Source organism: Lingula anatina, chromosome 1, assembly GCF_051362555.1.
Source record: "Lingula anatina isolate TDL-2025a chromosome 1, LinAna3.0, whole genome shotgun sequence".
In the NCBI taxonomy this organism is placed as follows: Eukaryota; Metazoa; Brachiopoda; class Lingulata; order Lingulida; family Lingulidae; genus Lingula; species Lingula anatina.
In genome coordinates, this window is record NC_141767.1 from 46160650 (window position 1) to 46173447 (window position 12798).

The following is a 12798-nucleotide window of genomic DNA, read 5'->3' on the forward strand; positions in this document are numbered from 1 at the left end:
AAAAAGCCTCATTCAAATACATTTTTTATTTCAGTAAAATTTGAGCGTCTGTATACAATGCACGTATGATGAGGTACTCAGTACCTCTGTATTCTGTATTAAGAATTTTTTTAGGCCTTGTTTTTGATCTGGCCCGATTTGAAAATATCATATCAAATAACTTTTGTACTTAACAAGTACGAAACAACTAAAAAGCATTGAGCAAGTAATTTGGATATGCGTGTAGATGCTAGTTGGTAGAATCACACAACCGGCAGCGTCCGTCGGAACACCCTGTTCTCTTCTTCTAATCTCAAGACCTCGCCCTCCGCGGCTGTAAGCTTGATCTTCAGTTTAGAATTCCTTTCGCGAAGTTTATCCCGTTCGCCTTTCAAGTCCGAATTTTCGAGTATGGATTTCTGTATATTGTTGTGATAATCTACAAAATTCTCAACGTGAGCCCTAAGTTCTTCTATGCCGCGCTGTAAAGCGTCTGGGCGTTTCTCGCTGTTAATGTAACCTTTTTTGGTAATAAGTGATAACATCGTTTCAATTTCATTCTCGGTGTCGGCAAGCGTTCTTTCCAGTTGTTTGACTTCGACGTTTCGTTTTCCCAGTTCTTTTGTTTCAACATCATGAATTTTGTTGAGCTCTTTTATTTTCGCTTCATTTTTATCCAGTTGTTTCTGCACTGTGAATCGGAGATCGGCAAATGTTGACTTCAGAGACGCTGACTTTTCTAGTTTTTTCGTCTCTTTCTCGCCATTTCTGCTTCTTACGTGATTAGTGAGATTGATGATATCATTATTAATGAATTCAAGTAAATCGTCTGCGTCACGTAATCTCTCTGTTAATTCCATGTTTTCATTTTCTTCTTTTGAAAGTTCTGCACTTTTGTCTTTGAGCTGTTGTTTAAGAGATTGTATTTTCTTTTCAAGCTGGGATATTTTTTCGTTTTTCTCGGCTAATTCTTCCTCGAGTGGTATAACCTCTCGCAGTTGTCTGTCTTTCAGGTAAGTCTCAAGCTGTGCTATCCGCTCTCGATGCTACAATTTAAATTTAAATTTTAGGCTATATACTTTTTTGTAGAAATATTTCACTTTTGACTTATAAATGTGAAAAATCCATGACAATTTCCAATTATATTTTCAAATGAATGCTAGGACTAGAATTGTTTTTCTTTCGTCAGTATTTTCACATATATGAACAATTATGGTTAACATCCATCTACATGGGTACTTACATATAAATACATGTAGTAACTTATAACAAGGAAGTCGGAAGGGTCATATCTACCGCCTTGCTTATAACAACAGAGCACCTACCTCCCTATTTCTCTCCTTGAATACCTTATTCTCTCGAAGTAGCCAGGGTATATCAATCTGTGTGTGCCCGCACGCCGTGTGAGGACGGAGGTTTGGGTCTGTAGGAGAGTGAGAATGCGCGTGCCCTGTTTTCTTCAACATTTTGGTCTACAATTTAAAAAAAAATTAAAGCAAGTGATCAGTGAATATAACATTGTATTGATAGATTTTTTTCTTTTTGTAGTGTTCAGGTGATTGTTCGCCTGAGAATCGACACGACTAGTAAAGTTTCATTAATTCAGCATTTTAATATCGGCTTATCAAAGGTGGGCAAAATGGTATTTTGTCATCTACATGTAGGTGACGAAGGCGTGTTTTCTAATTGTTTTAAAGAGTCTAGGCAGTTTAGCATCCAGGGCACTTAACCATAACTGAAGACAACTATGTGGATTCTTTTGCTGAAACTTGGATTTTACGGTAGGTTAATTTTTCGAGACACGCTAAATTTAGTGTCCTTGAAGGTCAGCTTGACACGGTTGATAAAATATATTATATGTTGCGATTGCAGATTTAACAAAAAACCAAACTTTCCATTGTATACTCAACATGAACTTATGTTGAAAATAATTATACTTCAAACCACATGCCAAAAAGTGTCGCCTGTGATAAAACAATTCTGTGATTTTATAATAGCCCCTATCTACATAGCATGCTTACATACAGGGCTACAAATCGACAGAGTGCAGAGTGTATTAGAATTAAAATACGAACTACCCTGTAAGTTAATAAACTCATACTATTGACATACATGAATGCTATGTAACACAAACGAAAACTCTTGTAGGATCCTTGTTGGATGGTACCGAGTCCTTAATTTGTACAAAATTACCCCCGAATTCGTTGGCAAAAAGGCTAACTTAAAGGCGTTCCCCTCTACCTTACCTCCACTATTCCTAATGTAACAGCCGAAACATGGCGTCTCGTAGTCAAGGAACACTGGATTAAGTTTCGCTACGTGACCTTCATAAACACGGACAAGTGCACCGCTTCAAAAGGCTGTATTTATTCTTCCATTTAAAGCAAACGGAATGGTTTATACCTTAACATAATAGACGAATCGATGGAATGTAGCTATAAAGCGGGGGTTTAATGTGAATATCAATTATTATACTGCATTGTTTATTTCGTGTAAATTATTCCATACTATATTGGATGTTTATCATCATTTTCAAATAATATGCACACAAAACCTCTTGATGCTTTTTCAACAAAAACACAACTGAGTTGGAATTGGTCTTTATATAAATAATTCCGTTGGTATCAATACTCGTACCTTTATCATTCTCTAATGATTTCCCAGGAAAGCAAGTGAAAAATCTAATTTTCAAACGGTGTTTTTTTTTTTTTTTTTTCGTATCAAAGCGAAACAAGACAACAATAGACAATGAATGTCCTTTGTAAAGTAATAAAAGGTGTAAAATTGATATTAGTTTTGCAAAATCTTTAAAACCTCTTTTTAACCTAATGAAGAAAAAACGTGTTCATACCACGAGGAAATTTGAATAATTTTCTTTTGGTTCAATTTTAAATTTCGATTTTCTTAAGGTTGTAAGATGAGAATGGGCCTTCAAATTCTGCTTCTAAAATTTTCAAACCCAGAGCTACGTGCAAAATTTTCATAGCACACCCCCCCCCCCCCCCCACACACACACACAAAGACACGCACGCAACACACACGTCCTTAAATACCGTCGGAGCAAGTTACATGCCAAAGATTCCTTCTACTGTGACACAGGGTGTATCAATGTCGATGAACAAGTCCATTTGTTTACCTACGAATTTCCACAGGTACTAAGGCGTGTGAACTGCCACATATAGCTGAGAAGGGAAGTCATTTGGCATTATGCCGAGCATATTAAAAAGAGTTTGAGTCAATAAAGATTTTCTTCCTTTCTTTCTTCAATCATTTAAAGACAGATATAGATAGATGGAAATATTAATTAACATGTTTGTTTATCAAGTATCATCATCATCATCATCATTATTATTTTATTATTATTATTATTATTTTCTAAATTAAGAAAACAACAGTTTTGGCTGTATTATCCATGTCAATTGCCCTCTTAAACCACAGAAACCCCCCCCCCCCTCTCCCACGGATCCGGCCAAGGAAAAGCCCAAGCAAGTGGAGCCTTCGTTATTTATCCAGCAGTCGACAATGATCAGTCACCCAAAGCTGACCCGGATCTGCTTACACCTTCCAAAGAGGGAAGAACAAAAATAGTTACATTTAGTACGGATCTAGACGTACACACACTCTACATGGCCAACTAAGAAGAGGAGACTTTTCACTGTATTTTTAAACACAAGGAAGTTCATTATACACAAAAACGAACAGGCATAATAAGATGAATATTTGGAAAATTTTGCGATTAGGGTAACGTTCTGCGTGTAAAAACCACCAAGGAAGTCATCATCACAGGTGACGGTCGTGAATCTCGGCCACACCGTCAGGCACACGTGATGGGTCGTTAAAGATGACGCTCTAAGTTTCACCTTCAAGTAGTAGATTATAGCCAGGCAATGTTTAGGCCAATGTGGGGACTTTTATGTCACGTAAAATGCTACCTGAGAAGTGCATCAGGCTGGCTGTGACACGGCCAGGTAAACACAGGTACGCTAAAAGAAGCGGCAAACAAGATATCCTTGGTTCGCATTCTAAACAGTTATTGTATTGAAGGGCATGCATGGAGTCCCGTGGCATTCTACTATATTACCTATGGATCACTGTATCATTGATTCCAGTGACAAAGTTAAATGGTAAGTACGTTACAACAGTAAGTAAAAGTGTTAGTGTTTTAACAGTAAATTAAAATAGTCATAATTGATTTCACATGGTATAAGCCTAACAGCGTACTATATTTCATTGGGGAAGGAATTGTTTGCCTACAGACAACGAACAATGATACACAGTGGCGGTCCGCACAGTGGCACACACATGATGGTCAACCTGTCCGTTTATCTGTTCATTCTCGATCATGTTACTCATGCGGACCTCAATTAGAAATGTGCGGCCCAGGAATGCCGTTTAGCATGGGAGTCTCGGGCTGTCATTGTCCTATTGTGGTGACTCAAGTCAAGTTTCTCAGTGATGGAAGTCACCTCAAATCTATATATTTCAAACAGCAAAGGAAAAAAGAGTAAAAAGACGACAATTCAATTATCGACTCAGAAATTAGCAATATCCGCGAAAGTAATCAATATAAAGCGCCTACAATTTTTTTTTACCTTTAATTCGTTTAATCGATTGGAAGATTAACCGGATTGTTAATATTTTTATCATTATCATTGTTATGATTCGTCACCTCAGTTCTACATTCCTTAAAAGTCCGATCCCACTGACCTTCAGGGTGAATTTCGCATGAATTACGCACAAAATTAGTTGATACTCGCTAAACATCCGCAATATGCTTGTATCATTCGGCCATCATCCGCACACGTCCACTCTTTTTCCGTTCCCGAGAATTTTTAGCTGCCCCAAAATTTGATTGCGGATGACATGCGCAATACATCCGCAAAACATACACAATACATAAGCAGTACATATGCAATACAGGCGTTTGTTTCCGCACTTCTCTGCAACTCACGGGGTAGATTGTCTGTGCACAGTATTCCGCAATAAGAAACGGACAGTTTCTAATGAAATTTTCAGGATAGGACCGCATGGGCCAAGGAAGAAGTGATTAGAAATTGGTGATGATTAATAAGTTAATGGTTTATTATTAGTTTATTATTTGTCTTGTTTATTATTTTGTTCGATATTGCATATAGTTATAAAAACCCTTAATTATAATACAGTCGTATATTCATTCAAACAGGACATATCACATATTAAATGGCTCGTCTTTGTGTACTTTATAATTTTGTTAAAGTATTTGGGTTAAAAAACTTATTTTGCAATTTTGCAAATATCTTTCCTCTCTGAGCAATTGCATTATTATTATTATTATTATTATTATTATTATTATTATTATTATTATTATTATATGTGATATTTGTAGAGTGTCCTGCTCCCTTGAGTACTCGGATCCCAGGAGATGTCGAGCTCATCGGTATGTTCAGCCTGCACCTCCCCTCCTCCCAGCGTGGGACCCTGATAGGACAACCCCACAAAGACCAGCTTACCCCAGCGCTGCTCACTGCAGAGGCCGTCATATGGGCGTTGGAGGGGCTAAATCGACACGATTTCATACCTGGTGTTCGCCTAGGTAAAGCCTGTGTTGTGATGCCTATGATTTATTAGCGCCCACACCCTACTTTAAAAACATCAATTAATGTGGTGGGGAAATAAACCTGCATTTTCATAACTACAATCATGAAATTCGTCACAGATAAGGTTAATAACACTCTGAGTATGACGTTTATATGAAGGTACGTCGGAAAATCCTCTTACAAAATTCACAGATCACTGTTTGTGGTATTTCCAAATTATGAAAATGATTATTAGTTCCCACAAGCTTTTTCACTACATTGCTAGACCAAACTTACCAAGTTTGTGTGGGTGTTGACTACATGATTTCATGCACGGATCCAAATGTCACACTCGGTCCGTGCTGGGCATTGATTAATTACTGTAGAACTTAGAGTAGTGGCAGGTGTCGGGTAAGTAACAAAGAGGAGGTGGAACGGTATTGTATGGTATGGAGAATAAACTGCAATATACGACCTTGATGAGAAAAATGATGAAATATCCGTACTTGAATAGAAAAATATTTTATTATTTTACATTAAAAACCAATGAGGTTATTTTTATAAAGAAGAAATTCGAACAGAAAAATGCAATGTACAAACTTGGAGAAAGGCCTACGTGTAACAAAATTCCCGATCAAAACAACATAATGCCCATTCTAGTCAACGGCGCATGTCTTACGATGTCATTGGACAAACCTCCACCCTATACTTGGCCAGACTCGAGAACTAGTTAGTGTCAACAAACTTTCCTTAACCAACGAGTAACACGATTTCAGATGTACCTCCTTGCCTTGACCTTGGACCCATAACAGCAACCTAAAGTTGTTCTAATTACTCCTAGCCCAAACGCATCCACATCCACACATTCTAACACGAGGGCCTGCTTCTTGAAAGCATCGATCGTCAGCTTACGAAATGATCCGTAACGAGGACTATCCATCAGAGTGTGAAACTCAGGGTGACAAGAGAAATGCAAAAGAAAACCGTGCCAATAAATTCCGGGTTTTTGACTATGAATAAGATATGATTTACCATAAATATTGGCCCTCCTCATAGGAGCATGAATAGTTAGGACGAGATTATGCCTCCCTGTTGGGGCAACCATAGTTGTTAGCTTTACCGTGGTGTTCCTTGGCTTTCTACCGGGGACCAAAGAAATGAGTAACCTCACAGCAAAAAGAAAAGGTCTACTTTGCACTTTCCTTTTTTTCTCCAGTTTTCCATATTATGGCTCCTGGATCATATATGTTTTATTCGACAATCTCATTGTTGTTTGGAATGCCTGCGGGCTATAGTGGTTTGGCAGCTTTTTTCAGTATTGCTTTCTTTTGATATTTGATAAATATGTGGCAAACATCTTTTGGCAAATATGAACCGGTTACCCAGGCCCGCAGCCAGAGGGCGGGTTCGGGGGGTTCAAAAGAACCGCCCATTTTGTCAGGAAAAGGTTCATTCTGGGTAAAATTTGATCTAGGTATACATAGGTTTCGTTGTAAAAGGTCCATTTTTTTTTTCAGAAAAAGAACCCCCCTTTTGAATTTGCTAGCTACGGGTCTGCATTTTTTATCAAAATAAATAATCGTTCACGAATCATGTTATTCGACATTTTAATGAACAATAAACATCCCTTTACAAACTAAAGAAAGAAATCGAAAGAATAAATGACCAATAAATGAATTGACGTATTGTAAACGCCAGTATACACTGACATAGGACATCATAAAATTTCACTAATTTTTGATTGTATTTCTTGATTAGGTATAACTGTGTACGACATTGCGGGATCACGCCAGCTGGCAGCCAGTGTTGCTTCCATCACTTACCAGAAGCTGAACAAAGACAGTGGTCCTTACCCCTGCAGAAGGCCCAGTAATGCTTCATTGATAGCAGGTAAAAATAATAACATTAATAATATACAGTGATGATGATTGTGAAATGCTATGGCTGAAGATTCTTTATTGCAACTAAATGCACCACTGATGTGGAGATTATGTTAATTACATATTAATATGAATAAATACAACAGAATACAGAATATGAATGAGAGCAATGCACTTATAGATTTATTTATCTGTGAAAATATGAAGATATACATGTATTTAGTCTAACAATGAGAAGACTATGCTGTGCGTATGTGTGTGTGTGTGTGTGTGTGTGTGTGTGTGTGTGTGTGCGTAATTTTTGAGGCAAACTTAGACTTCATATTTACATTTTCAATTTCATAAACATCTTCGATTAAAATCTTTCGTATTTACACCAATATTTACCCATAACACTGCAGATATTTCTTGAAAATTACCTAATGGAAGAACAAGCATTATTATGTGTTTTATTTTCTCTGTAGGTATCGTTGGACCAGGGCGAAGTAATTCAGCAGAGATTGTGAGCAACGTGTTGAAAGGCACAGATATTCCGGTTTTATCCTACTCCAGTACATCAAATGCTTTACGAGATGTTGAAGAGCATCCTAATTTATTATTCACTGTAGAATCGGACAGACACCAAGTCCAGGTATGTTTTACTTTCATATTGATTTTAGTTTGATTTAATGTCATTGCTAAATGAAGATTTCGAATGTCAATATAAGGTGACTATAAGGTGTTTACCATTATAAGCGACGCATTTAAATTCTAACCACCATACTACTCCATAATATCATTTTGAATATAAAACTGAGAAAGAATGGTATATATTTATTAGCAATAATGAGATGACACAATAAATACCGATATCCATACAGTATGAAATGGTTGTCATATCATTTAGGCAATGGTTGAAATTCTGAAGGCTCTTGGATGGGACTATGTAGCAATCGTATACACTAACGAAAACTACGGAATAAACGGATACCAAGAGCTCAAGGCGGCTGCGCAGAAAGAGGGGATATGTATTGCCACTCCCCGGATAGGTAACTATAGCATCCCCCTGGCAACGAGCAGTGATCGTTTTGACCGAATCATATCGGATTTGGTACAGAGTGGAACGAGAGGAGTCATCTTTTTCGGCCTGCAGGAGTACGGTAAAAGACTTCTGGAAGCTAGTGCACGGCACCAAGATGCCCCTTCTCTGCTCATGTGGATATTTTCCGAGGCTTTGGCTAATAATAATGCCTTCAGCGGTCAGACGCTATACGCCCTACAAGGAGGTCTGGCTGTAGCATCGGCCACAAAACAAATACCAACTTTTCAGAAATATTTTGTAGACTTGTTATTCAACATTACCCGCGGTCACATTGTCACCGACCTTCGGCGCGTTTGGCTTGAAGAATACACCGTAGCTGCGTTTAGTTGTAAATTAGCAACCGCATTGGAAGCAAACAACCAACACACCAGAAACTGTTCAACGCTGTCTCGGACAGAAATACAAGATGTGGTTGAGGCAGGGTCCAGTTTGTACTTGGAAAATGGCCTGAAAGCCGCTTACGCTTATGCTGCCTCGATAAGAAATGCGCATAGTGAGCTGTGTAACTCTCCTGGCGTATGTAGCAGCTTACGCGATATGACGCCTCTTCAGTGGATGCGGTATCTTTCTGGACTAAATATCACGCTGACAAATCATGACATTCCTTTCCTCCCGCCAGAATTAATTGGAAAACGCTTGATTTTTGAACAGCACGAGCTCACTTTCAACCCCGAGAGTCCAATTTACAAAATAAGAAATTATCAAAAGGATCGAACTATTGATGTGAGTTTATTTATCGTATATTCTTAAAAAGGCGTTTATGTTTATAACAGCAATATCGAAGTTTCAAGATTACTTTGTTGAGTGAACTTTACAGTATTTGAAGATGTTTGTCCAAATTATAATTAGTTGAACATTTGTTCAAATATGGAAGATCAAACCATAGTTTTATTTATAATTGAGTTGTTATAATAATTACCTAAATGATAAGTTATTTTTGTCTGCATTTTAGGTTGGCTTCTTTGATGGTCGTGAACTCGTACTGAACACTTCGAATATCATTATGTACAGATACGACTCCAACAATCAACCTGTAGAAGTTCAGGGGGAAAATTTGGACAGATCTACCTGCCCAAGAAAATGCGCAGAGTGTGTCAGGAAGAGTGAAGTGAAAGTTGCCTATAAACCGGGGCAGCATCTCATCCTTGGGGTGTTTCCGATACATTCGTCAGATTGCACAACAATCCGACCGACTGCGAGCGTGCAATTGTTAGAGGCTTTCCTTTTTGCCATGGAGCAGATTTCTCAAAGGAAAGGAGTGATGCAAAATATATCGCAAGACTTAGATTTCGGATATCTTGCTCTTGACGACTGTTATGATGAATTCAAAGCCTTGCAAATAGCATGCGATATTTATAGCGGTAAACAGTTTGGTGACATTACCATAGACAGGAACTCATTAATTGGCTGGATAGGACCTCTATCAAGTGGAAACTGTCGACCGATTGCTTCGACTCTCCGACATGTACATGATTTACAGATCAGCTACGGATCAACCATAGAGGATTTCAATGACCGAAACCTTTATCCATATTTCATGCGGACGGTTCCGACAGACGAACAACTGACAAGGGCCATTTTGAGTATATGTCAGCAGATGGGATGGACGTATGTCTCTATCATCCATGCAAGTCACGACTACGGTCGATCTCTCAGAGATTCAACTTTAAAATATTTGCCAGAGTATGGAATATGCAATGCTACCGTCCTTGAACAAAATACTGTCACGGATGATCACCTGGCGTTCAGTATTTTAGAAGCCAGTAAAAATGGCGCCAAAGTCGTGCTCATTTTAACAGATGCTTTAAACGCAAGGGCGCTTATTGGTACAATTCAAAGATTTACCATTTCTCTGGATGATGACAATTTGAAAGACCTCGTATTTATTGGCACAGAATCTTGGGCAGATAGAGAGTCGGTAGTTGAGGGATATGAAACCCTTACCAAAGGTGCTATCACTTTCAAATTCAACAAAGGAAACGTACCAGGGTTCGACAGTTATTTCAAAACGAAAACTCTCCAAAATAATAAACAGAATCCATGGTTCAACGAATTCTGGGAGCAGATATTTGACTGTAATTTGGAAGGCAACTTTAACAAAACCAGAAAAAATACTTGCAAAAATGATCTAAATTTAACTGACTACAGCAATTATCATCAGGACAGTCTAGTAGCATTTGTGACAGACGCCGTATATTCTCTTGCGCTCGGATTTGATTCCCTTTATAAAACCAAGTGCGGGCCCAATTTCGACCCGAGTTGTACTACAGCTGATTTCATTTCTTTTAAAAATCGCAAAGAGACATTTACCGGGGAGTTGATGAAAAAGGTAAAAAATGTAAACATGCCAGGCAGGGGCGCGATGTATAGTGAAAACGGTAGTGGTATGACTGGCTACACGATCCTGCAGTGGACGGAGGTGGAGACCAATCAATGGAGATACGTAGAGGTAAGTGTTGAGGCTCGTCCCCTTGATGGCGGGCACATTTAGCACTCATTTTAAGTCGTTCATATTTTTTCGTGTCTCTTGGTCGAAAAGCAAGTGTGAGCTGGCCTAATCAAGGAAATTGATAAGATGTGTACTTCTGTGCATGTCCTGATATAAATTGGATTTATATAACATATCTCCAAGGTAGATGGACCTGTTATAAAAGGAAAGAGGCGTTTTTCTCTTTAAAGTAACTATATTTTTTCCTTTTATGTAACGAAACTTTAAGATTGTGAATGTTCTTGTGTTCTATTTTCTTATATATTTTAAAATAAAAAGCACCGTAAACACCTAAACTTGTAGATCTAACACCTCACCATCACCGACCATGATTCTTTCCGGTTTTATAAAATGTCTACCACTTATGCTGTCAGAACATGTTCTCTCATTTAATGACCAAACCGATGAGCCATGTAGCTCAATGACATTGACCAAACATGTTTTTCGTGCCCTGCTCCTTCTTTTCACAAGTGCTTTTTGATGTGATTAACATTGTTTCCTGCTTAACAGTCACTACCACTCTTTTTTTTTTCAGATCGGTTCATATTCTCCAAGCTCTGGGATAAATATTGCAAAAGATAAATTATTAGCAGGGTTGGACAGGTCGGTGAAGTCGGTGTGCCGCGGAGAAGCATGCGCCATGTGCCGGTCCGATCCTCCCGCCCCCGTCACTCTGTCAGCGACAGGAGTGGGAGCCGTGGTGATGGCCTCACTTGCCGTCCTCCTTATCCTCACTGTTGTCGTTCTTGTTTGCATGCTGGTGAAGATGAAAAGACAACTTGAAAATGTTTATGGTACGAATGGTTTTCTAATAACCATTTGCATGCTATCTCTTATAATTCAAACGGAATATGTGAAGATCTTGGAAAATTGTTTTAAGATTTTTTTTTATTTATACTCTTTTCTTTATGATGTTCATAAAACCACCGATAAGCATCATAACTTGTCAATTTCCACCAGCTTTATTTTTAAGTTGATGAAATGTAATTTACGTAATTCATCTTTAAGGTCCAAACAGTTATGATTATGCAGAAGTCTCTTTCAACCGCCAACAGCAAGATGTACAAATGGAGAGAAATCTGCCGCAGCTCCCAATGGAAAGAGACATGACACGAAAAGAAAGTGCTCATGACCAGCTCAGTACTGCCGACTCCGGTTACATCAATGCTGGCAAAAACACCACAAACACGGCTGTTGATGACAGTGACGTAGAGATTGTGTTTGAAAACGACTCTAGTGGTGGTACGATACAATCAGACCTATATCCACAACACCAGGAAAGGACCTAGGTGTTTGTGTGAGCTTTATATGTGAATATATAAGCTGAAATGTGACTGAATTTTCGGACTTTTATGTGAATAGATACATTACAAAGTCAATGTACTAGCCGTTTTACTAATGATGCCACAGGCCCGTGAATAACAGTTTGTAACGGGCATAGAATAGACAGGCAGCATATTTTTCCTTTGAGAGGGAAACATATATTTAAATTAGTTAATTTTTTATATCTGTAGTAAAATTCACAACATTCCTGGCTTTTGTATATAGAGCATTTACTTTTTTAATCTTTAGAAGCGTTTGTTAACAATTTTGCAGTTTGCAAATGTATATGCTAAATAACTAAAACAGTATTTTTTGGTAAAGAGAATGTATGGATGTGTGGAATTAAAAAAAAAAGACTCTCCCACATGATCCAATTTCTCGAACAAATATTTTTTACAATAAAAATGCTTTAAAATACAAAATAAAATTGGAGTTAAATGCCTTTTCAGAAATAACTTAAGGCATTCAAATAAATGATGACAGACAAACATG

General features: G+C 38.0%; 2 protein-coding genes across 5 annotated transcripts; one reads left to right on the top strand and one right to left on the bottom strand.

The window, feature by feature from the left end:
- Positions 1 to 7: 7 nt before the first annotated feature.
- On the bottom strand, positions 8 to 4803 carry LOC106153245 (uncharacterized). 3 transcript variants are annotated; one of them, XM_087006699.1, is made up of 3 exons: positions 4687 to 4803; positions 1305 to 1451; positions 8 to 1025 (listed from the first exon to the last, which is right to left on the bottom strand). In XM_087006699.1, exons 1-3 carry the CDS (start codon positions 4741 to 4743, stop codon positions 243 to 245), a joined length of 987 nt encoding a protein of 328 aa, XP_086862825.1. In that variant the 5' UTR covers positions 4744 to 4803; the 3' UTR covers positions 8 to 242. The 3 variants fall into 3 exon arrangements, with proteins under 3 accessions (XP_086862825.1, XP_086862831.1, XP_086862830.1); XM_087006705.1 differs by having other exon boundaries at positions 4649 to 4794; XM_087006704.1 differs by lacking the exon at positions 4687 to 4803 and adding an exon at positions 2226 to 2327.
- Positions 3503 to 12272, top strand: LOC106153255 (uncharacterized). Of its 2 annotated transcripts, none has more exons than XM_013527113.2 (8): positions 3503 to 4103; positions 5345 to 5551; positions 7293 to 7424; positions 7879 to 8045; positions 8301 to 9218; positions 9448 to 10944; positions 11519 to 11777; positions 11992 to 12272. In XM_013527113.2, the coding sequence occupies exons 1-8, from the start codon at positions 4031 to 4033 to the stop codon at positions 12270 to 12272; spliced, it is 3534 nt and encodes a 1177-aa protein (XP_013382567.2). In that variant the 5' UTR covers positions 3503 to 4030. The 2 variants fall into 2 exon arrangements, with proteins under 2 accessions (XP_013382567.2, XP_086862795.1); XM_087006669.1 differs by lacking the exon at positions 3503 to 4103 and adding an exon at positions 5017 to 5036.
- The last annotated feature ends 526 nt before the right edge of the window (positions 12273 to 12798 follow it).

Bases quoted from the DNA above. Each gene is read 5' to 3' on its own strand.
- LOC106153255 (XM_013527113.2), top strand. From the start codon at position 4,031: ATGGAGTCCCGTGGCATTCTACTATATTACCTATGGATCACTGTATCA. The intron at 5,552-7,292 runs GTAAAGCCTGTG...TTTCTTGATTAG, and splicing joins CATACCTGGTGTTCGCCTAG to GTATAACTGTGTACGACATT. The intron at 10,945-11,518 runs GTAAGTGTTGAG...TTTTTTTTTCAG, and splicing joins ATCAATGGAGATACGTAGAG to ATCGGTTCATATTCTCCAAG.
- LOC106153245 (XM_087006699.1), bottom strand. From the start codon at position 4,743: ATGTTTAGCGAGTATCAACTAATTTTGTGCGTAATTCATGCGAAATTC. The intron at 1,452-4,686 runs GTCAGTGGGATC...TTTAAATTGTAG, and splicing joins ATGCGAAATTCACCCTGAAG to ACCAAAATGTTGAAGAAAAC. The intron at 1,026-1,304 runs GTAGGTGCTCTG...TTTAAATTGTAG, and splicing joins TCAAGGAGAGAAATAGGGAG to CATCGAGAGCGGATAGCACA.